This window comes from Silene latifolia, chromosome 5, assembly GCF_048544455.1.
Source record: "Silene latifolia isolate original U9 population chromosome 5, ASM4854445v1, whole genome shotgun sequence".
Lineage (NCBI taxonomy): Eukaryota > Viridiplantae > Streptophyta > Magnoliopsida > Caryophyllales > Caryophyllaceae > Silene > Silene latifolia.
Window position 1 is genome coordinate 33288213 of NC_133530.1, and position 21518 is coordinate 33309730.

Here is a 21518-nt window from a genome sequence, read left to right on the forward strand (position 1 = left end):
TCCCACTAGCCTCCATATCCCTCTCCGCTTGGGTGAGGAGTGCATGAATTTCATGGTAACTCTTATCCATGTCATTCATGTTGTAGTTTACCCTAAAGTGGGCAAACTTGGTGGGGGAGTGAGTGAAGGATACGATCCACCTCAAGAGTCTTAGGAATCTTACACCCTAGACGCTCTAGGATGTCAACATATTCGACCATTTTTAGTACATGGGGACCAACCTTTTGGCCCCTCTCAAGCTTAGCTTCAAATAAGCGTGCCGCCACATCATATTGACGGACTTTAGGTGTTTGTGAAAACATAGTGATCATACGAGTGAATATCTCGTAAGGATTTAAAGAAATGCATGATAGCTTGAGCTTTGGCGATATTGACCATATCAACACATTCTTGATATCATTCAACATCCTCACATAGTCATTATGGGCGGTCCGCACCGCCGATGAAGCTCTTGCACCGGGCTCGATTGGAGGAGCATCGGTCAAGTAAGTGAGCACATTGTCGGACAACGCGGCACATTTGATGTTGGATTCCCATTCAAGAAAGTTACTACCGTCATCTTTTAAAATACATTTGTCCATTACGGACCTTAGCCATGAATCTTTGCCTAGTGAAGTAGTCGATGGAGTTGATGAATTTGCCATTGCGAATTAAAATGCTACAACAAAAAGGAAAAATTAACATTCATTGTTTTAAAAATTACTTGTAAAAACGTGTTTAGCAAGTTTTAGCATTTATATAATGACCTCCCACTAAATTATATAAGTAATTTCAAGACCCAAATATTAAACAAAAATGAGCATCGCTTGGGCGAAACATCCCATAATTGCGTAAATTCGGTAAGTCACGTTGACTACCTCTAGAACTCTTGGTTGACGAATTTCCTCAAATTCATCTACTAGCCCCGGAACACAAGACCGTCTTATATCCCGTTGAGTCCAACCAATTTTGGCGTGTGATAACCGCTTACCACCTGAAGAGTTAAGAACGATTAACACCTAAGAGGGGGAGGGGGTGAATTAGGTGTACCTTTTAAAAATTTTATCCTTAACTTAGTTAATTAATTACTCTAAGCTAAGAATATTGAAGTACAAGACTTGAGAAAATTAATTGAATGTAAGTTCACACGAAGGTACAGCAGTTCTATGTCACAGTATAGGTGACTGTGACACAGAACTTGATTAGGTACATGTGAGAAATAGCGAAGTGTAAGAACGTAAAACTAAATGAACAAACAAACGACATTTTAAAAATTGGTTCAGTCTCTACTTCGAGGCCTACGTCCAACCGTTATTTTATTGCTTGTTTAGAAATTTACTCAAACTTACTAAACCCCTTACAATGAAAATAACTCGCCAACCTACTCCGGTTACACTCAAACTTAAAGCTACTCCGCTTTAAGAGTTTATGGGTTCTATCTCAAGGTGTTACAGAATCTTGAATCTCAAGAGTTCACTAAATTAACATGGAGATCGCAATGAAGATCCAACACGAGAATCATGGAACAAACTCATTATGTCACAGTACAGCGAACTGATACATGGAGGTTTTACAGCTTTTACGAAAAACAATTTGAAGACTTTAAAATCAGAAAAACGTTTTGCAAACACTTGAAGAACAAGGCTTTAAATGCACAAATGATTTGCAAGGTTTTTACAATAAATGCTTTGGAAGTCTTAAGAAATAAATGTGACTAAAACACTCTATTTATAGTGGATTTAGTCTTAGGTAAGTAACACTTAGAAAGATTAAATCCAATATTAAAATGATAGCTTTGAGTGATGGTAAGTGTTAGACTATAGGTTTGGGGCTTAAGAAATCAGAAAACTTAAGCTACTACACTCAACATGTGACAATTTACCAAAATGACAAAAAGCTTTTCTTACTTTAGAAGTTTGACAAGTCTTCTTTGCCATTTTAGTAAAAGGTGTTTGCACAAATCTAGAGGTTTAGTCAAGTGGGCTTGTGACTCCAAAGTTTCAGATTATTTTCAAGCTTTTGAAAATTCAAATGTTTAAGGTTTAAAGTTTGCAAAGTTTTGACACTTAAAACATTTTGGTCGAAATCCTCCAACGTATGATAGTACCAGAAACCACAGTACAGCGTATTGTTGCATGGTTTTGCCGTTACTTGACTTAAATGAGAATGTTGCACTTACTCTTACATTTTCGACTAAGGCTTAGAAAATATCATTGTCTTGACTTCCTTGATTAGTTTGATCATCTTGAATCATTGTTGAAAGTCCATTTGATTGCTTCAATCACTAATTATTTCAACTAAGAGCAAACAATCAAATAACAAAGGGACTTAGCATCATCAATCCAATGTGTTCTAACACCACCCTACTTACCCAAGGTAAAAAGAGAACACCCCGCTTGGGCGAGCGTGGCTCTAATGAACAAGAGATTCATAGGTGTTACTAATTGGTAAGGCTAATCTCAATTTTAGTTATGTGAGAGATCTTGTCAATTTAGTCATAAATTCCTTATAAGTGAATTTAATTATCGCATAATTATATAATAACTGCCGCTTCTCGAGTTCGCAACTCGAAATCTCTCTAAAAATAATTTACTAACCTCTTAGTCTATAAATCAAGGGACTAAACAAATTGTATCTCATACAATTAATTAGTTATCAATTGGGGTTTGTCGTGAGACGGCGGTGATCAACTGACCCCTTTCGGTCACACCTAAAGGAACGAACCCGATCCAATTAACCTATTTGTCAGGTCTGCCCATAAATTTTATCAATTTCTTTGTGAATACTGAATAGAAGATGGAACTAAAAAATTTTGCATTTGAAAATTCAGTTATTGTATTATACAACTGGTTGTATATACAACTTATTCAATGTAGTTGAGCTTTGTTATAAAGTTATCGAGCTCTACTAACAAAATTATCGAGCTATGATACAAAGTTATTGAGCTTAACAGAATAATTATTATGCTCAATAACTTCGTAAAATAGCTCAATAACTTGTAAAATAGCTCAACAACTTTGAGGCGGTTGTACAATGCTACTAATCCTACTATATAACTGGTTGTAGGATTATATTTGTGTTGAAAATTTGGCTTTGAAGCAATATTAGCCCACAATGTTTATTGTTGCATAGAATCCATTATCCCTAAAATAAATGACTCGCTCAATCTCTCTTCTAACTTATTGAAATAAATTTAATAAAAGGAGCAATAATTTGAGAAGGATTTACAAAAATTGTGCAAGTCATTACATGATTTACAACTTATATTAGCTCTTAGCAAACTAATGATTTAGGGATTCCTGTCAACAATCTATCATTTACAGAGCTTTGCTAGACTAGTTCAAGAGCATGCATGATACGGAGTAATAATTACTTCGGATCAGTTCTAGCCTTGATATCGGAACCACTTTCCCAGCTATTGAATTCGCTTTGTGCCATGGATACGGATGATACCGACTAAAAATGTAGTCGTGGTAGCCTTAACCTTAAGAATGTAGTGCACGGTTTGGAGAAGAGATACACACATCAGTGTTTTTGCTGCCACTCGTCAATTGCAGAATGTAGCGCACGGTTTGGAGTAAGATGACGGTTTTCAAGACTTAGATTAGTCATTGGTGATGTATCATGGCCTCCGCCAAACCAGACTTTGATCGTTTCTCCTTCATATGTGAAGCCATCAGCTGAAAAATGTGGGTCCTGCATTATTTCCTGCAAGCTCAAACAAAGCCAGCATCAAATAGTTAGATGGTCGTAAACACAGAAGACGCTACAAAAATTCAAAAACACACATTAAACGGTCTTAGCAACAGTTTTAAAACTAAGCTGATTACTTCTCAAACAATGTTGGTCACAACTCACATACAGTGATCCCATCGAAGTCAACCCAAATAACTTGATCCAAGGTACGAACTAGACACGAACATAATAATTACATAAATGAATTCTGATCCGAATGGACGCGCAAGCCATAGTTCAAAATTTGATGGACCCAATACTAAGCTGGTCCAAATTATCTAATTCGAAACAACTAAAGACTCAATTGGAAATGACCGGAGGACTCAAGTTGAGTAATTTGAAAGTACACTAAAGTTTATATACAGTACTCGTACATAACAACTGACAAATACCTGAATAAACGTGAACTGCAATGACCCAACTCAGAGTCTGAGACCCAAATAACCTGACCCTGTAACCACCCAATCAGTACACGATAAGGCTCGAAAAAGTATAATACCATACCCAAGGTATACACAAACCTGAAGGGAATCAGTTCAATCTGACCTAAAATCCAAACTGACTTGACTCTTTACCAGACTAGTGATCCTTGCGCTATTACAAGTGACCAGAGTTTAACACAGATGGATGTTAAAATAATGGGGTTCAAGTAGACAAACCTGCAGGATCGGACAGATAAAATAGGACGGTATTCGGTCTTCGTTGATCAGTCGAAGGGGGGTTTCTAAACTTCGAGAAGGATCATTACTTGGCTTGAGCAACATCCACACATCTGAAGCAAGGTCAGGGCGGTTGTCTGGAAACGCATGGCAGCACCTCAAAGCCAAGTGAACCAGTTGCTTGGCTCTGACAAATGGCCATTGACCAGCAGAATGATCCAATATGTTAGAAAGATCATCATTATCCAAAGCAAATTGCACCTTCTCCACAATTCTGGAGGGAGGCGCTGCAGTTAATAAGCATAGCAGTATTATTCCGAAAGAGTACAAATCAGTCTTACATGCTATCTGGAAATCAACCTCGTCATTTGAGATAACACGGCTGGAACCAAATCCGCTGAGCTTACAGACGAAGTTGCCATCAAGAAGCACGTTTTAGGGCTTATATCACCATGTACAATGCTTTTAGGTTTTCTGGAATGGAGAAAGTTAAGCACTGAACATAACTCTATGGCTATTTGGATTCTTGTTTGCATGGTAATGAGGGAGAGTTGTCCTTGCAGTTGAGTCGGTCCTGAAGGCTTCCATTAGGAAGGTACTCAGTAAATCAGACCCCATGATTTTAAATTAAACAAAAACATATTTACATTAGAGAAAGCCACATAAAACTAACTAATGTCATTAACTACTCCCTCATATTCGTTATTTTCTTCCCCTTGATGTCGGCATAAGATTTTAGGAGATGATTAAAGAATAAATAAAAAAAGATGGTGGGGTTTGTGAATTGAAGAGATGAATGAATAATTACGAATTAAATAAGAAATTGTGAGTTAGGTGGGGTTTGGTGATAGGAGTGAGGGATGAATAAAATAAGAGTAAAAGTTGAGTGGAGTTTGGTAATAAGAGAGAGGGATGAATAAAATAAGAGTAAAAGTTTTCAAAATAAGAAAAGGAAAGAAAAACTGAATAATCCATTTAAAGAAATATGGAAGAAATAGTGAATAGTATGGAATATAAAAGTTCAAAAAACCTCATATAAAACGGTCTAATTACCTCACTTTTAAAACTAAACTGCTTACTTCTAAGACAATGTGGGTAACATGTGGGTCACAACTCACATACAGCGACCCGATTAAACTTACCTAAATAACCTGACCCAAGATATGAATTTGACTTTAACATAATAATTACAAAATGATCTCAGATCAGCTTGAACTCATAAGCGATAGCTAGCCCAAACTTTGTTGGACCCAATACTAACCCAGCCCAAATTAATCTTTCTCAAACCACCTAAGACCTGATTGGAAATGACCGGAGTACTCTAATTTACAAGTACACCAAAGTTTATGTGCAGTACAACAAATGACAACTACCTGAATAAACATGATTTTGAAGTGATCCAACTCAAACCGAAATTATCCGACACCGTAACCACTCAACAAGTGGACAATATGATCTAATTATAGAGATAATACACATGCCTGAAAGGAATCGACTCAATCTAACCCAAAATCCAAATTGACTTGACCCTTACGAAATAGCGATCCTTACGCTAGTAGAAGTGAGCCAATTGACCAGAGAAAAGGTTATAAGATTATAGCATAAGGCCATTGCGTGGCTCTGACAAATGGCCATTGACCAGCAGAATGATCCAGTATGTAAAAGAAAAATCATTATTCTCCAAAGAAAATTGCAGCTTTTCCACAATTCCGGAGGGAGATTCTGCCGTTAATAAGCATAGGAGTATAACTCTAAAAGAGTATACATCAGTCTTGCGTGCCATCTGGAAATCAACCTCGTTATTTGACATAACACGGAAGGAACCAAATCCACTGAGCTTACTGACGAAGTTGCCATCAAGAAGCACATTTTTAAGATTTATATCACCATGTATAATCCAGAATCAAAGTCAACTCAGTATTCTATTGCAAAAAAAAAAAAAGACAAAACAAGAATATAATCAATCTAACACTTCAAAAACAAAACTAATTGACAGAAGTTTGCTATAATGAGATGTCTCTCAGATATATTACACCTCAAACTTAAAGGGGAATCTAGCTATTATCATCTTTATTTTATAAATAGCAGAAAAACACTCCCACTAAAGAGCAAATGTATCCTTTTCTGCATTTCCAACAAGCTAATCAATCAGAATGTTCTCTAATCTCAGCCTAGCCAGTTCTCCACCATTAACAAGCTGTCTCAAGGCAGCTTTCAACTCCGGTATTCCCTCCTCCAAAATTGCACAAACTGGATAAATAGGAATACCCTGCACCCTTTTCTGAAGCTCTTCCAAAACGCCTCCAGCCCCATTCTCATCGGTTTTATTTGCGACCACTAAAGATGGTCGATCTGATAAGCCTTCCCGATAACACTCCAGTTCCACGACCAAATCTCGAAGCTGCTCCCATGGCGGAATTCCTTTTCGGTCATCAAGTGCAGCAGCCAGGTCTACCACATAGACCAGAAGCTTGGTTCGTTCTATATGGCGCAAGAAGTCATGCCCAAGACCACGATTCTCATGAGCACCGCTAATGAGCCCTGGAATGTCAGCTACAGTGATAGAGACCTCATCATAGTTTAACTTCCCTAGATTTGGTCTCAAAGTAGTGAACGAATAGTCACCCACGGTAGGTTTAGCTTTAGAAATGACACCCAAGAGAGTGCTTTTGCCTGCATTAGGCATTCCCACAAGACCCACGTCAGCAATACTTTTCAGTTCAAGTATCACAGAAGCTTGTGACCCGGGTAAACCAGCTCTTAAGGAAGGTTGGTCTTCCTCTCCACAACCATCAATGTTGTCATTTCCGCCAAAGTCATGCTTTATATATTTAGATGCCTTTTTTGGACGCCTATTAGATGACACACTGCCTAAACCCCCTTCACCTCCGCAAGCAATAATTATTTGTTGCCCATCTTCAGTTAATTCAGCAAAATTATATTGTGTTACATCCTCTTCTTCCTCTGAGGTTTCCTCAGAGAAACCACCATCATTTTCTAGATTACAAGCGTCAGCGCCTCGCATGATTTTATAACTTTTCTCACCATCATGGTTTGAGACAAGCGCTTTCTCACAAAGTGTTGAATTACCGCGAGAAGAAGAAGGAGGAGAATTACTCCGAATAGATGATCCTTGAGCACATGGATTCAAGGAAGATATATGTTTAGCAGTACCGCTACTGGAGATATTGACACAATCCTCCCCTTTTTCCATTGGTGGTTTATTTATAGAAAAGGGCTCCTCGTCAGAGACAAGGATATCGGGGGTAAGAGTACCAGGAGTATCCCAAGGGTGAGTCCCTGCAGAAGGCATTTCCACTGACGAAGAGATATTACCCTCTACAAGATGGATAACAGTACCAACAGGTACTTGCACAACCTGCAGCAGGCATTGCACTTTAAAAAAGACAACATAAACTTACAAATATAAAGAAAAATTGTGTAACCTTGTCTTCTCCCGGACTGCCAATCTGATTCTTCGACGATCCATTTCCACCTCGTTTTCCATTCTGTCAACCGTGACAAAATGCAGAAATCAATTAATGATTGTACTTGAACAGATATTGCTCATCGATCTAAAATTCAACAATTGAATACTGACTATATGGCCTATTGCAAGTTGCAACTACATACAATGTGGTGTTGCAGTCCACGGAAGTCCCAAACTGCAGAAGTACACTTTAAAATCACATCACCACCTTTTCCGCCATTTCCACCTGTAATGTAAAGAAGAAATTGAGAGCTTGTCAGCTTGGTATAAGCAAAGAGATTTGATGCCAATGCTAAATCATAGACAATTATAGCATAAAGCTCACCGTCAGGTTTGCCAAAGCGATTTGTTCGATTACGACGTACGCTGGCGTTTCCACTCCCTCCCTCACCTCCTTTAACATTCAACCAAAACCGGTCTATCATTCTCCTCTCCTGAAAAAATTGCCAACAAGTCTAATTCAGCTCATATTTCTATACTGTAGCCTCAACATATATGTAACCATATAAAGCTCAAGGAGTTATAAACCTGCAGAGGAGTAGCCTTATGATTTTTCCCTCGACTATTAGAATACGTAGAGTATGACAAACCATGCCATGGTATAAATGGAACTTTTCGTAAAAACCCTCCTTGTTGAAGATATCTTGCTTTGCATAACATCTTTCAAATCTACAACTTTCCCTACATAACAAAAAAAAAACGGTTCAATGACGTATCCATTCAATAATCATTTTAGTCACTCTACTATAACAGCAACAATACCTTAGTAGCATGGTAAATTGTTATAGCCTAACATGAAACGTGACCAACAACAAATAAAAGACTAAAACTTTAACAAAATGCAAGAGGCAGTCATTCACATACTTGATTAAACAACGGACAGAAGTACATATAAAGCTTTGCTATAAGCCTCAACAATTCTCTATATCAGTCAATGCATCACCAATAAACCACATGATCTAGTCGCGTATGAACGAAACACAGTACCATTAACAAGCTATATAAACGGTTAGTCATATACACTCACTGACTACATAACAAAACCAGAAATCACTGTGCAATCCCAATAAAAGAACAGGTCACAAAATAACACATGATAGTAACAGAGAACTGGAAGAGGCATTTCATCGAACAGTTGGTGTGCAAGCTCAATTTCACATATTAATAACACAGCACACTTATACCTAGTTTCGAAGTCGACAAAAACCAGAGAAATCAACAAGGGAGAATGTATAGATTACAGATGAAAATGGCGGGAAAATATGATGAAATTGTGCAGTATTGGTTCATGAATAGACCTGTCAAAACTCGACCTGACCCGAAAACCCGACCCGACCCGTTTTCTTAGGGTTACAAACCCGTTTTTTTCGACCCGCGACCCGTTTGACCCGAACCCGAAATGACCCGTTATTTTAGGGTCGAGACCACTTACGTTGGGTCAGGAAAATCATGAATTTTATTAAAAATATTATTATTTATGTATTATATTTGAAAATATAGTTAAAAAATTATTTTTTTATTACTTAAAATTAAAAATTCAACTAAAAAGTCAATTTTATATAATTTTTATAATATTTAATAATAAAATAATTATTAAAAAAACTTTATTTTAATAATTATGTCAATATAATTATTGTATATGATGAATATGACTAAAATAATAATTTTAAACATATTTTAAATTTTAAAAAAATATTTTTTAAATTAAAAAAATCGTCTAAAAAAGGCGTTAAAAATTATTTCTTGACCCGTATTCTGACCCTAACCCGACCCGTGACCCGTATGACCCGACCCGTATCTGACTCGACCCGTATTTGACCCGACCCGTATTTTGACCCGACCCGGGACCCGACCCGCCCGACCCGTTTGACAGGTCTATTCATGAAGGTAAGGACTAAGGAGATGTTAATCAAGTAATTAGTGATGGCAATGGGCCGTGCTGGCCCATCGTGTCTTCCCTAAAAAATGTCCCGGCCCAGGCACGAGTATTGGGCCTAGTGGGCCATGCCGTGCTTGGCCCGAATTCCATATCCCGCGTTGTGGCCCGTCTTTGGCACGGCCATTTTCGTGCTCGGGTCGTGCCTGGCCCATGGGCCCAATCGTGCCAAGTTTCGGGCCGGCCCATCGTGCCAAGTAGGATTTTTTTTTTCCTAAAATTGTTTTATAATTGTTATAGTTTTAATATTTTTTGTTCAATGATGAATAATAACAATGATTTATATATATATATTTTTAAAATATTAATGTACTTGCTTACTTGTATTTTTAATTTACTCGATTTAATTAAATAATTAAGAAACGATGACTCAAGAATTTTATGGACAATTCAATAATTAAATAATAAATACATTTCGCTCAATATATACAAGTGCTAATATCTAATTAATTATATGGACAATTCATTTGCTTGACCCTTTGTGTTATCAGCTAGTCTTGCTTGTGACGGGTTAATCCCGTCACAAGCTTGTGACCTCTCACAAAAAGCTTGTGACGGATACCGTCGTCACAAATGAGAATTTGTGTTGTGTTATTTGGTGAACATTTGTGTTGTACAATTAGTCTCCCTTGTGACATTAAGTATCCGTCACAAGGGAGAGACAGGTATAATTGATACCATATTCTTGTAAATTGGGCAAATGGACCCGTCAAACATAAAAAAAAATAAAGAACGATGATTGAGAGACACTGAGACAAATTTGACATTTTGGATTAAAAAATATTTTCTTTGTTCTTTCCCTTCCCCATGCACACGGATAACCGAAATCACTTTCCTCTTTCATCAAATTTTTTCAACTTCCTTTCCTCTCTCATCAAAATCTCCTCAACTTCCTCTTCGTTCATACTACTCTTTCTCTCTATAAACCCTAAAAAACCACAACCAATTTTTTTCATCATCTTCATCGCATATTGTACCATCGGTGGCTCGATATTTGGTAAAATCAGTCGCCTACTTCATTACATTGGTAACATTTGACGAGGACGATGGGGAAAAAGCAGATGGCGAGGAGGACACACCGAAGAAACAAATGGAAGGTATTTCTTCATCTTTAATCGCCAATGTTTTGATATGTTGATTTTTGTTGGTATTAGAAAATTCAAATTAGGTCATAAAAATGAGGTCATAATAATGATGACATTGGTATAAAAAACTTCAAATTAGGTCGTAAAAATGAGACAGTAATCAGATTAGGATTTTAGGGTTTTTTTCCAGAAAAATATGCTTTTAATGTGAAGTCAGATTAGGTTTTTAGGGTTTTTTCCAGAAAAAAATGCTTTAAAAGGGTTTTTTCCAGAAAAAATGTTTTGCATGTAGCACAAAATTGCTTGGAATGTTGGTCAGTTTAGGTTTTTAGGGTTTAGGGTTCTTTCTGATTATGTTTTGGTTGCAATGTTGGTCGGTTTAGGTTTTTTAATTTATGGTGTACACAAAAATTTAAAAAATGTACACTATTCATGGATGACCAGGTGAGAAGAAAGGAAAAGGGAAGGTTGCCATGCAGAAGGGTAAAGAGAAGGTCAGATTTGGGGTTTCCTTTAGAGATCCGGTGGATACGGATGAAAGGGAAGACAGTGATGGGTCAGAAGAGATTTCAGAGGAGACAGAAGCAAGTAGTGAGGGGGACAGGGAAGGCAGTGGTGATGAAAAAGGCAGTGCTGAGGAGGAAGCCAGTGCTGAGGAGGAGAAGCAGGTGTCGGAATCAGATGATGGTCATTTGGCAGAGGTGCTTAATAAAGTGGTGAAAATGGCAGCTGCTCTTGGTAAAAAGAAGAAGAGAAAGGAAGATAAGACGCCGGTAGACGGTAAGCTTCATATGTTACCATTTTATTTGAGAAATGTTAGCAAAGTAACGAGAAATGTGACCACATCTGTGATTGATCAGTATGCTTGTGGCATGAATTTGTGCTTAAATGACACCACATTAGTGTAGACTAAAATATTTTAACATGGTAACATGATAGTCTGCAGATCAACACACATGAATTAACATCATAACATTTATACATAACACATAGTAACATATTTTGAAATCTTGATTATGTGACCACTATAGATAAAGAAAATTAACTTTTATGTGTTGTTTAAAGGTTGAGCACCATATTGACAGGGTAACAGATATGCTAAACACATGGTCACATATTTCTGATCTTTAAAATGTGACCATATGTGGTGAAATGTGACCACCTTACTGGAGACCAAAGATCTTAATATGGTAACAGATATACAATCACATGGTCACATATTTCTGATCTTTAAAATGTGACCATATGTGGTGAAATATGACCACCTTACTGGTGACCAAAAATTTTAATATGGTAACATAAAAGATAAAAGATGAAGACACATGAATTAACATGGTGACATATTATGAAATTTGTATTATGTGACCACTTTTGTTAAAAAATAAACTTTGTGTGGTATTTCCATATATGTTAACATGGTGACATATATATGACTTAACATTGACATATGTGTGGTTGTCTTAGTAGTGACCACTAGACCTGGCAAAAGCAACCCGACCCGATTGACTCGACCCGAAAAAGCTGACCCGAGACCCGAAGTGGCCCGAACTACATCATTCGAATGTGACCCGAAAACCCGAATTGACCCGACCCGACCCGAACATGACCCGAGCTTTCTAGACCCGTACTGGCCCGACCCAAATATGACCCGATCCGAAACCACCAAACCCGAAAAAGACCCGACAAAATACAACTCTAATTGAACCGAAAAGACTTGAAATGGCTATTTCTCTATTATTCATTGACCCGAAAATAACCCGACCCGAAACAACCCGACCCGCTTGACCCGAAACAGACCCGACAACAAACCCGAAACAGACCCGGAACCCGAAAAGACCCACCCCAACTCGAATTAACCTGAACTCAGCAAAAGACCCGAATTGACCCGACCCGAATTGGCCCGGCCCGAACCCAACCCGTTGACCGTTTTGCCAGGTCTAGTGACCACAATAGTTTAGAAATATACGTATGTTTGAGTCTGTTGCACGTTATAATTGTATCATTTGCTGAGATTTATCTGGTGACATCTATGAAGAACATATTGACATATTTATTCGTACTGGAAATGTGATCATATGTGAGGGCATCTAAAAAATCTTAAAATGGTGACATGTACTTTAGTGTTCAAATGTGACCATATTTCAGTAATTTAGCTATTCTAAAATGGTTACATTATTATTCAAAGATGGTCACATATTAATAATGTTAACAGGTGACCATCTTACATGTGATATGTATATTTGTTTTAGTGAGATTAACATTCTAAAATGGTAACATCTGTGATAATATTTTGTAATGTGACCATTTTATGTGTGACATGTACATGTGCAAGCAGAGCCTGTGAAAGTTGTGGAAAGGTCGAAGGAGCTTGAGGTTGGCCAAGCTTCGAAGAGAAAGTTACCTGAAGGGGCAGTAGTCCCAAAAAAGAATCGACAGAGAAAGGAAGGAACGTATGATGTATCTGATGAATTGTTCGACATCATGTTACCATGTTAAGCTTTTACTTTAACTACTAATTTATTGTGTCCGAATATAGGAAATTGAAGGGGGTCGAGGGACATGGAACACCAGCTTCCCTACACTATGTCATAGAGCATTTATCGTCAGCTCAGAGGAAGGATGTTAAAGATATAGGGTTTGGAGGTCTTCTCGAGCTGAAGGCATCTTAGTTTATTCATACCATGGTTGATTGGCTGTTGGAACGATATGATACGCACACTAGGCTGATGTTGTTTAATAGGTTTGTTCATTTCTCAATCAGTAAACATGATGTTTACGATGTCTTCATGTTACCGTGTGGAGGGGAGGATGTGCCAACTGTTACAGAAGATAAAGAGCTAGTACACGGTTGGAGAGAGAGGTTTTGTGCTTTACCAAAGAAGGATATACAGTTGGACAAGGTTAGAGGTGAGATGCTGCAATTGGTGGAAGGTGGATCAGAATTTAAGAGAATATTTGTGTTGTTTGCAATGGGATCATTCTTGACCCCGACCGTGCACAATCGTGTCGACACTAGGTTGATTGGGGCGGTGGAGGATGTTGCTGCCATACCGAAGATGGATTGGTGCTCCTATGTTCTGGATCGTTTCGACCATTCGGTTGAATCATGGAAAGAAAACGATTGCAAAAGCATTGGGGGATGCCTGATGTTCTTCCAGTTAGTGTACTTTCACCGCCTGATTTAGAGGGGTGAGCCTGAGAAGAGGACACTACCCTTGATACGTCATTGGACCTATGACGAACTGAAGAAGCGAGTTAAAGAGGAGTGCAAAGCTTACACCGTGCATAGGGGCTTTGGTATAGGGGTGTGGGATCTGACCACGTATCCGATATCCATTAATTTGGAAAAGACATTCTACCAAGTTGCGGTTGATAGGGTAGATGCTGAAGTGACGGCTATCAGGCAGGAAGCAGCTCGTCCGGCGGAGATGGAAGACGCTGAAGTGGAAGCTATCAGGAAGGAGGCAACTCGTGCGGCCGAGAAAGGTACAATTGCAGAGGATAATGAATGTAGGACTATGACTTTCACACTTCCAGATGACCTCCCTTCTGATGAGGATCTCCGCTTTCTGTACAACAACGTAAGTCCTAACACTTTAATAAATTCAAAATCAATTTATACTGAATGATATGTGAAGACAATCCTTAAACAGTTGCAGTCTGAATTGTGACAGAATGTTATGTGTTGAAATCTTTAAAATGGTCACATTTTGGTTAAAGTTGGCTACATTCTGATTCGGTCATAAAATGTGACCATTATCGTCGAGATATGTAGGTGTTGTAGTCGAGATAAAATGGTGACATTCTGATCTTAGCTCGTTACATTATCATTTACTTTTTAGATGTGACCATGGTACTTGTGATATGTAGTTCTGTTACTAGGAAATGTGAAAGCAAGTTCTGTGTGTTTAAAACTATAAAGGGTGATATTTTGACAACCCATAGTTACAATATTATGGACTATTAACAAATACCATCATTACTGTGATATGTAGGTGTGATAGTATGAAATGTGATGCCAGGTTGTACTACATTAAAACTAAAAATGGTGACATTCTTGCTTAAGATAGTTACATTTGGATTAACTTTAAAAATGTGACCATGGTAGTTGTGATATGTAGTTGTTTTAGTATGAAGTGTGAGAACATGTTCTGTTTGATTGATAAACTAAAGGGTGACATTTTCATAAAGAATGGTTATATTCCTATGGACTGTGAACTTGTGACCATTATAGCTAAGATATGTAGGGTATTGTATTATGAAATAGGACAAAATGTTGTCTGTGTGTAATATTTATAATGGTGACATTGTATCTGAAAATGGTTACATTTTGTCAAACATTTCTTACATTCTTATGGAGTGTTGACATGTGACCATCATAGCTGTGATATGTAGGTGTTTTTTGGAAATTTAAAATGCTGACATTCTGACTACAGTTGGTAACATTATGATTCATTGTTAAAATGTGAGCATTCTAAGTGTGATGTGTAGTTGTGTTAAAAAGTGACATTATATGTAGGTATGTTGAACGTTAATATTGGTGTATTCACGTTCTTACATATTATTTGTCCATGTACATCTGCGTGTACTTAAATGGTACCAGACAAAGAGGAACCAGAAGTTGATTTCACGCTTACATCGTGACATGGCAGCATAAATGATGGCGGATCCTCCCCTGTCTCAGGAAGTGCGGCAACAGCAGGACAGAATTGGTGACGGCGGGTGAAGCGGAGCAGACCTTCTCGCAGAGATTGGATAGATACCATGTATTCTATGCTGAGTTCATTGCCATGCTTGATCAGGTGGACACAGCTTTGGAGAACGTGGTCCTCCCGCCGTCCTTTGATCTGGGGATAGATGACATTGGCGAAAAAGCACCAGCCCGGTCGTACGAGCTAAGGTACACTCGTGCTAGAGACCGTCCACCAGAAGGTCCCGTTTACAATAGCGCTCAGGATGTCACCCGTGCCCCGAACCGTCCAGTACCAAAGGTTGCCGCTAAGAAGAAAGTACCTGCGGGCGTATCTCGTTAATGTAACTGTTGGTTTTTTTATAATGAAGACTTTGTAGTTGGTCGTTTTGGTAATGTAGTATTTTGGGGCACAACTTTCTGCCCTTCGGGTTGTGAACGGACTGAAAAATAATCCTTGTTTTGTAAACATTTGAACTACTCATGCTATGACATGTGTGTACTAATATGGTTACATTATTAGCAGTAATGTAGTTACATTTTGAACATGTATTCAAATTGTGCAAATTTTATTAAGCAGGTAAACAGCAAAATGCGTTTTGCTTAAAAGGGCAACACTGAATCCTAAAATGGTGACACTATATCGTAAATTTATAATGTGTTGAAAAATGGTAACACATGGCTTGTGATTGGTGCCACTATTGTGTATAATGTCACCATTTTATAGAGTTGTGTACTGTAAAAAAATACGATAGGTAATCATTGTCTTTCATATATGTTGTCAATGTGTAGGGTATAAGGTGACCATATTAGAGTTAATTGTTACCTTTTTGAGCAGAACTTACTAACTAGTCATAGGATGAGTTATTTCAAATATATTTTTAGTTAAAAGGGTAACATATGGATCAAACAATGATACATTTATTTGCAACAATGGTCACATATGGAGCAAAATAAGCAAACGTTGGTATATATCGGAATGTTTGCATAAAATTCGTCAGAAGGTAAGTTTCGAAGTTCACCCAAAAAACAGGCATTTAGATAGCAAAACACATATCAAACATGGGCACATTATTCCACTGGTTTGGTGACATTAACGTATTTGGTCTACATTAGTACAAAACACCTAAGGATTGCAACGTAGATGGTATGTCATATTAGACGCGGCACAGCTACGTACATAGTACTCTCCCCTGCCCTAACTTCAGACCCTTTCTTAGCCTTCTTCCTCGTCCCCATGTTCCTTTTTTTTTCGTTGACTTCGACCCTTAGTCGTACAATGTACGGGGTCAAGAATAGGAGGCACAGACACATCAACGGTTGGTTCATCTACCTCCATATTAAGCTTAGAAAGCAACAAGTCGACCTCCTCATTCGCTTTAATAAACAGCTTATCCACGACAGCTCTTGCATCAGAAACACTCTGACATTTGGTGATGAGATAGTTCATAGCCATCAACATTGATCGATGCCAATTGATGGCGTCATGAGCGGCACTTCTGCGTATGCCGTTTGGGAGGAACCTCTACCACACTATAGTCTTGAAAATTTGGTCCATCTATGGAGTATGTACCTGTCTGGTATCTCGACAACAGAATGCATGTGGAGGAGACAAATGATGTGACTGCAAAGCATACCCTTAACCTGGAAGTTTCGGCACGTACATTCTTTTAGGTTGTTCTTATAATCGTACATCACGTGATGGTTGTCCTCCTCATGGCAAGCAGGGTAAACACGATACAACAACACCTCAGGGTCATCAATCGGAAGGATGACAGCACGAGTACCCATGGCAAGCGCGAATTCTTTCTCAAATAGTCGAAATAGCTCCAATGTGTAAACCTGAGATGCATGTAGTAACAAATCCACTAGAGGGTACACAGAAGATGGTGTAGATCTTATGTCGTTGAATTCTTTACGCTCTTCCTCACCCCGCCATCTTTTCACCGTGTTTTCAAATATCCCAAAGAATTCGCTAACGGAAGTAGTCTTAGAAGCTTGAAAGCTCATCGCATGGTTTGTGCTCTCACTCCTTTGGGACAATAAAATCCCGGCTGAAAAGAATTGATTGTTGAAAGCAGTGCTCCATTTCTCTCTATGTTTGTACAATCTCTTAAACCATGAATGGTTGAATAACCCATATTCTGTCAACATTTTATGCCAAGTCTCCTCAAATTCAGCCTCATTGTAGCAACCATGAAGGCATTTGTTGAATAGGTTCTGGAATGGACGATCACTCTTTAGTTTCCCGAAGTGAGATATGGCGTTTTGTTGAATGTAAAACTGACATAGACGATGCCTGGTTTGTGGATAAACATGTCACCATTTTAACGTTAACAATACTGAAGTGGTCTATAGACAATATGGGAAAATGTAACCATATTAGCATATGTTTCTACAAACAAAGATGGTCACATTTATGGCATATTGTGGTGACATGAAAAAATAGGACGCAATATTACTATGTTAACTTATGTTAGTATTAAGCAAGATGGTAACATTTGTGGCGAAACATTGTGACAAAAGACAATATGACCCAGTGTAACCATATTAGTAAAAAAAACTGTCATACCGTTTCAATGGCATTTGCTATTGCTTGGTCTTGGTCAGTGAAGATAGAGACAGGACGAACATCCTCACCCATGGATTCGTTGAAAACATTGAACAACCACTCGAATGATTCTTCTTTTTCATTCGACAGGAAAGCACAACCAAACCTGACATTCGACCAATGGTTGTTAATACCAACAAAGGCTCCACAAATGAGATTGTACCTATTGGTGCGATACGTTGTATCAAATATTTTAACATCTCCGTACAACAAATAGTCATCTCTCATCATCGCATCCCGCCAGAATAGGTTACTTAATCTGCCTTTTTCGTCAAACTGAACATGGAAAAAGAACCCGACTCCTCCGCTTACCTACTAGTCATGAGGTTGATCAAAGTGGCTGCATCACCACCTTCAATTGATTTCATCTTCAATCTGTTAACATAATTAATATGGTCTCGCTTTGTGTGGCCGACAAACGCATCACCACCAGCCCCTGCCGCAGCAACCCTGAATTGGACTGAAGGAGGAATATATGCTTCAGTCATTGCCTTTATTAACTCACCCTCCGCTTATGTGATTTTGCGCTCCGACCTATGATGATGATGCCACTGGACGGGTGTGAAAGGATGATTATGTTCAACCACGTGCTGCACTACCTCCCATAATCCATCATTATTTACTTTTGTCCTAACACAGGCTTCGCATTTACAGCGAGTAATTGCGCATTCCTACTACTGACTTCAATACCGTTCGCATGTACACCTTCGCAAGAGTATCTAAAGTATCTCTCAATCAGCGGCCTGTCTTTCACGTCAGCCCTACGAGATGTTGATTTCTTGATACTAAATCCCTTGAGTTGCGAATGTTTCTTATACAAGCTGAAGATGTGCTCCCATTTTCTAGCTTTTATTCCAAGTAAACAACCTGATAGATTTGTACCTATGACAAGATATATTAAGCATTGGTTAACAGGGGAACACTGAATGGTAAACAACTTTACTGAGAATGTCACCATTTAAAAATTATTAACACATAACATGCGGTCACATTTCAGACAAAAACAACTACATATCACAAATATAATGGTCACATTTTCATGGTACATAATAAGGTTATCATATTGAGTCAGAATATCACTATTTTAAGATGTAAACAAACAAAACATGATGTCACCTTTCTTACTAAAACGTCTACATATCATAACTATCCTGGTCACATTGTAACAGTAAATGAAAATGTAACCAACTTTAGTCATAATGTCACCATTTTATGTTTTTTAACACAAAACATGATGTCACATTTAATACTAAACTAACAACATATGACGACTATAATGGTCACATTTTAGTAGAATATCAGAAGGTAACCATTTTCAGTGAGAATGTCACCATTTTAAGTTGTAAATACACACGTCATGTTGTCAAGTTGTTACTAAAACTTCTACATATTATAACTATCATGGTCACATTTTACCAGTAAATCAGAATGTAAGCAACATTAGTCAAAGGTCACCATTTTAAGTTAAAAAATTCTCTCAAATTTCATACTAAAACAATTACATATCACAAGTATAATGGTCACATTTAATAGTACATCAGAAGGAAACAATATTCAGTCAGAATGTAACCATTATAAGTTGTTAACACACACAACTTGCTGAGACGTTTCTTACTAAAACGTCTACATATCATGACTATCAGGGTCACATTTTAACAGTATATCATAATGTAAACAACTTTAGTAATACTGTCACCATTTTAAGTTTAAATATTTCTAGCTAAAACGTCTACATACCATAACTATCATGGGCACATTTTAATAATTACTCGGAATGTAACCAAATTTAGTCATAGTGTCACCATTTTAAGTTTAAAAATGTTCTCGCATTTCATACTAATGCAACTACAAATCAGAACTATAATGGTCACATTTTAATAGTACATCAGAACGGAACCATATTCAGTCAGAATGTCACCATTATAAGTTGTAAACACACACTACTTGCTGTCAAGTTTCTTACTAAAACATCTACATATCATAACTATCAGGATCACATTTTAACAATAGATCGAAATGTAACCAACGTTAGTCATAATGTGACTATTTTAAGTTTAAAGAGTAATAGCTAAAACAAAAGAATGGGTATTGACAAAATAATGTGTTTTGCTTAAAAGGGTAACACTGAACCCTAAAATGGTGACACTATATCGTAAAATGATAATCTGTTGAAAACGAATTTTGTGTTTCTTTCAGGTTAGCTGTTGTTAGCTTATGCACAGTTAATCTTCATCTTCAACTCCAACAACATCAAAAGTCTGTCTTTAACATGAAAAAAATGCTCATTCTGTATCTAATGAACAAAAGCTTAAGAAATTGAACGATCAAATGAACGAAAAATATGCTAATATTCTATCTCCCATGCTGTTTCCTTATGCAGCTACCAATATTCATCTAAAAAATTGACTTAACACCTCATGAACACACAGATCTAATGTAACATTCCGTTTGATGTCTATGAGTGTCTTGATATTAGATTTGCTAGTGGATGATATATTATGGAGTTAGTAGCGTTTGTGGACGGTAGTTGGTAGTGTATGGAGTTAGTGTCGAGAGAGATATAATGTAGTTGATACGATATCGTGAGACATGTTGTGGAGGTAGGCATAGTTGGTGGAGTTGGTGTTAAGAGTTCATGTGTTATAGGGTGAGGTTTTGTTTTGAGTTTTTAGTTGCGTTGTTCTGTCTTAATCGAGTAGGTAGGTTTGTTTTTATGTATGGGTTGAACTTCGGGGACGAAGTTCTTTTTAAGAAGGGAAGACTGTAATACTACGGTTTTATGAGTCTTTAGGTACTCTATCGAGTGGGGCTTACTCTGTCGAGTAAGTAATGTTTGACGCAAAATAGTAGTCTGCCTATAGGGTACTCGATCGAGTAGGTTGGGTACTCGATCGAGTAGGGGACACTCGATCGAGTAAGTGTCTTACTCGATCAAGTAAGTGTGTTTTACGGGTTTGTCTTGACGGGTTTTGCTAATAACGCGAGATTGATATAAAAGGCTTCCGTCATTTTCTTTAATCACTTTTCACCTTTCTAAACCTTTCAAAAGAAAAAGAAGTTACGTAGTTCTCTCTCGTCGCGTTGTTGGCAAATCCTAAGGGCTAGAGTCATCAGATCGTTGTGTTCTTTACGCCGTTGAGACCGTCGTATTGTGGGTAAGGTCCGAGTACAATTTTTATGCTGTTTCATTGATTTTAGTTGAAACCCTAATTGGGTAATTTGGGGTTTTTTATGATTGTATGATTAAGGTAGTATTTGTATGTATGTATGTATAGGAGGAGGCTTTGTTGAGGAGAGATTCTGAGTAGCTGCTTAGATCGTCTGAGTCTGTGA

The 21518-nt window shown here is 37.8% G+C and overlaps 3 protein-coding genes across 4 annotated transcripts; all 3 read right to left on the minus strand.

The window, feature by feature from the left end:
• Positions 1–3504: 3504 nt before the first annotated feature.
• Positions 3505–4991, minus strand: LOC141655194 (U-box domain-containing protein 33-like). The gene is made up of 3 exons (XM_074462285.1): positions 4871–4991; positions 4374–4660; positions 3505–3687 (listed from the first exon to the last, which is right to left on the minus strand). The coding sequence occupies exons 1-3, from the start codon at positions 4989–4991 to the stop codon at positions 3505–3507; spliced, it is 591 nt and encodes a 196-aa protein (XP_074318386.1).
• A 1333-nt stretch (positions 4992–6324) lies between these two features.
• Positions 6325–9156, minus strand: LOC141657209 (putative GTP-binding protein OBGM, mitochondrial). 2 transcript variants are annotated; one of them, XM_074464365.1, is made up of 6 exons: positions 9105–9156; positions 8392–8544; positions 8189–8297; positions 8007–8089; positions 7820–7882; positions 6325–7752 (listed from the first exon to the last, which is right to left on the minus strand). In XM_074464365.1, the coding sequence occupies exons 2-6, from the start codon at positions 8521–8523 to the stop codon at positions 6514–6516; spliced, it is 1626 nt and encodes a 541-aa protein (XP_074320466.1). In that variant the 5' UTR covers positions 8524–8544; positions 9105–9156; the 3' UTR covers positions 6325–6513. The 2 variants fall into 2 exon arrangements, with proteins under 2 accessions (XP_074320466.1, XP_074320465.1); XM_074464364.1 differs by having other exon boundaries at positions 9048–9153.
• A 7634-nt stretch (positions 9157–16790) lies between these two features.
• On the minus strand, positions 16791–18673 carry LOC141655195 (protein FAR1-RELATED SEQUENCE 5-like). The gene is made up of 4 exons (XM_074462286.1): positions 18498–18673; positions 18147–18291; positions 17148–17794; positions 16791–17073 (listed from the first exon to the last, which is right to left on the minus strand). The coding sequence occupies exons 1-4, from the start codon at positions 18671–18673 to the stop codon at positions 16791–16793; spliced, it is 1251 nt and encodes a 416-aa protein (XP_074318387.1).
• Positions 18674–21518: the final 2845 nt, after the last annotated feature.

Coding starts and splice junctions, on each gene's coding strand:
- LOC141655194 (XM_074462285.1), bottom strand. CDS start 4,991: ATGGGGTCTGATTTACTGAGTACCTTCCTAATGGAAGCCTTCAGGACC. Junction 4,661..4,870: donor TAGCCATAGAGTTATGTTCA/GTGCTTAACTTT, acceptor TATTAACTGCAG/CGCCTCCCTCCAGAATTGTG. Junction 3,688..4,373: donor TTATCTGTCCGATCCTGCAG/GTTTGTCTACTT, acceptor TTGAGCTTGCAG/GAAATAATGCAGGACCCACA.
- LOC141657209 (XM_074464365.1), bottom strand. CDS start 8,523: ATGTTATGCAAAGCAAGATATCTTCAACAAGGAGGGTTTTTACGAAAA. Junction 8,298..8,391: donor ATAAGGCTACTCCTCTGCAG/GTTTATAACTCC, acceptor CAATTTTTTCAG/GAGAGGAGAATGATAGACCG. Junction 8,090..8,188: donor TCGCTTTGGCAAACCTGACG/GTGAGCTTTATG, acceptor TTTACATTACAG/GTGGAAATGGCGGAAAAGGT.
- LOC141655195 (XM_074462286.1), bottom strand. CDS start 18,673: ATGACTGAAGCATATATTCCTCCTTCAGTCCAATTCAGGGTTGCTGCG. Junction 17,795..18,146: donor TAGCAAATGCCATTGAAACG/GTATGACAGTTT, acceptor CGTCCATTCCAG/AACCTATTCAACAAATGCCT. Junction 17,074..17,147: donor GTTGTCGAGATACCAGACAG/GTACATACTCCA, acceptor CGGCATACGCAG/AAGTGCCGCTCATGACGCCA.